Source organism: Ipomoea triloba, chromosome 7, assembly GCF_003576645.1.
Source record: "Ipomoea triloba cultivar NCNSP0323 chromosome 7, ASM357664v1".
NCBI lineage: Eukaryota > Viridiplantae > Streptophyta > Magnoliopsida > Solanales > Convolvulaceae > Ipomoea > Ipomoea triloba.
The window spans coordinates 15,795,948-15,798,624 of NC_044922.1; the positions used below are offsets into that span (position 1 = coordinate 15,795,948).

The 2,677-nt window shown below is 31.5% G+C and overlaps 1 protein-coding gene across 1 annotated transcript; it reads left to right on the forward strand.

Annotated features, from left to right (window-relative positions):
• The first annotated feature begins 214 nt into the window (after nucleotides 1-214).
• On the forward strand, nucleotides 215-1,032 carry LOC116026003 (auxin-responsive protein SAUR71-like). The gene has a single exon (XM_031267447.1). The coding sequence runs from the start codon at nucleotides 522-524 to the stop codon at nucleotides 933-935; it is 414 nt and encodes a 137-aa protein (XP_031123307.1). The 5' UTR covers nucleotides 215-521; the 3' UTR covers nucleotides 936-1,032.
• Nucleotides 1,033-2,677: the final 1,645 nt, after the last annotated feature.

The following is a 2,677-nucleotide window of genomic DNA, read 5'->3' on the forward strand; positions in this document are numbered from 1 at the left end:
TTTTTTTTTTTTTTTTTTTTTTTTTTTTTTTTTTTTTTTTTTTTTTTTTTTTTTTTTTTTTTTTTTTAGTTTGGAAGGGCTAGAGCGATGCCATCAAACATTCAAACCACAAGGTAATAGGCATATTATTTGAGTTAATAATCAGTCAAAAACACTTTAAAAACAACTATAATATACATTAAAAAGAAAAAGAAGTAGGCAGGAATATAATGTAGGCTTTAGATAGCAAGAAAAGGAGTACTAAATAAACTATACGCGTGTTCATTTGTTAATCAAAAGGGAGTAGGGACGTTTCAACTTGCAAATTGCAATGCAATTCAGGATAAAATCAAACCTCATTCACATGCAATGGTCTTCTCTTATATATCTTATCTTATAGATGGCCCCATCCCTCTACACTCTTCACTGTTACTATATATAGCCCACTCTAGCATAGTTATAGGCACCTCAGCTCAGCTCAATTCAATTCAATTCTTTCTTCATTTACTACTACAAAAGAAACACAAATACACGAAAAGATCATGGCAAAGTTGTCCAGATCAAACGGGAAGAAAAAGAATGGCATGAACCTCAAGACAATGGTACAAATGTTTCAAAAGAGTTTTTTAGCAGATCATCAGAGGTCATCCCCGAATCATTTTGACGAGTTCGAGAATTCCAAGGATAATGTGGCTAATGATGTTAAAGAAGGGCATTTCGCGGTGATGGCGGTGGACAATGATGAGAAGCTCAAGAGGTTCATTGTTCCTCTGAGTTGTTTAACGCACCCTTCATTCTTAAGGCTGTTGGAAAAAGCTGCAGAGGAGTATGGGTTTGAACATGAAGGGGCACTCATGCTTCCTTGCAGACCAATTGAGCTGGAGAGGATTCTTGCCAAGCAATATATTGGAAATGCAGATTGGAGTTCTTGTACAACTCAAGAGCTTTTATGTTAGTTCATATTAAATATAGAAGTGAATAGATCAGATTGTCCAATTTCATTTGTTTTTTTTTTTTTTATTATTAGTTAATACAATTCAATTTTGATCAGCATTCCAAAGTATTTTATTTTTAAATGTTTAATTGTGTTTCTTGATACTTTACAATATAGTTTCTCCACATAAATGGTTTAATGGTGCTCTGTTCAATGGTAATTAAGTTTGCAAAAAGGATCTTGAACCACTCGGAGTGATCGATTTGTGAGCTGAAGTGTGTTGTATATTAATGACTTTGCAAACTTTTTTTTATAGTTCAAAGATATGATAAAACATTTACAAGGTGCAACTCTTAGCCAAGTTTACAGGTTCCTAAAACATAGTTTTCCATAAATCAAAGATAGAGAATAAGCTAGAAGTGATAGACTGATTGGGGGAAAGTTGAGTATGATTGTACACATTCCTAATCACATTGAATTAGACCCAATAATGGTAATAACTCTAACCATAACAATGTTTTTTTTTTTTTTTTGAAAGGAATAACAATGTTTTTCTTAGTGCTTTACTTTTCTTGTGTAAATTGAGAAGGATTTTTATGCTATTATTGTTCGGTTTTATCAAAAGTTTTTTTTTGAGTACACCAAATTAAATGGTACAAAATCTCTAGTACAAATACGGTTATGCTGAATAATGAATCTATCAAACCAAACACGAAAGAACGAAAATAGAATTTAAAGATTAAAATAATAATTGTATAAGAATTGAAGTGTTGTTTACTCCCGGCCAGATAGATCCTTATTGATATCACTCGGTGCATTATTGTTTCTTGTCTCCCCCGTACAAGACTTAAAAAAGGAGCTGAGGTAGGCGGCCCCCCTTCATGAAATTGTTTTTTTTTTTTTTTGCTTATCATTCGGCGATTGGATTGAATTAAATTGCATGGGTCAACAAGGAGTACATCATGGACTGGCACAAAGACGTATTCTTTTTTTTTTTTTTTTTTCCTTAAAGAACGGAAATTGCAAAGAAATTACAGTGCACGTACGACCAACACAAACCCCCACCACCTGCGCCTGCGGTACTGTTGTGTCCATCAATGAATTACCACATTTCCACTGTATTTCTTTTTAACCAAATCTTCTCCGCATTGCCGGATTATATTTTGATGAACCCATGAATCTATCATAGGCCTATGACAAGTTCATGTTTGGTAACATAAATTGATAAGTTACTTTTGGATGATTTGACTAAGTTAGACTGGTCTGATTGGTTAATAGGCTACTTTAAATGTTTGGTAAATGGTTTATTGTATTAGCTAATTTGCTTATCAGGACAATACGTCAAAACCTGAAAAATTAAGAAGAACAAAGTTTTGCTTTCAGAAAAAGAATGGAGTTTTGCTTAGTTGATTGACCTTAATTATGAAATAATCATTTTACCCTTGTCATCCCTAATATTTATATCTCTTTTGTTGTTGTTGATTTACCTTTCCCCTTTTTCATTTGGTTCCCGTAACAACAATAATAATGCTTTTCTTTCTTTTTGATTTCACTCAAACTTGTAATAATAATAGTAATAGTAATAATAATAATAATAATAATAATTATTATTATTATTATTATTAAAAAATAAAATTATAAAAGTATGGTAAAAATTTGTGCGAGAACTTCTCTGTCCGTGAGATAGGTCGAGTCAAAATGAAATGTAATACTTATACTAAAAAATATAATATTAAATCAGGAATAAAATATTTATTACTTATA

Excerpts from the sequence above, each read along its gene's own strand:
- LOC116026003 (XM_031267447.1), top strand. The coding sequence starts at position 522 with ATGGCAAAGTTGTCCAGATCAAACGGGAAGAAAAAGAATGGCATGAAC.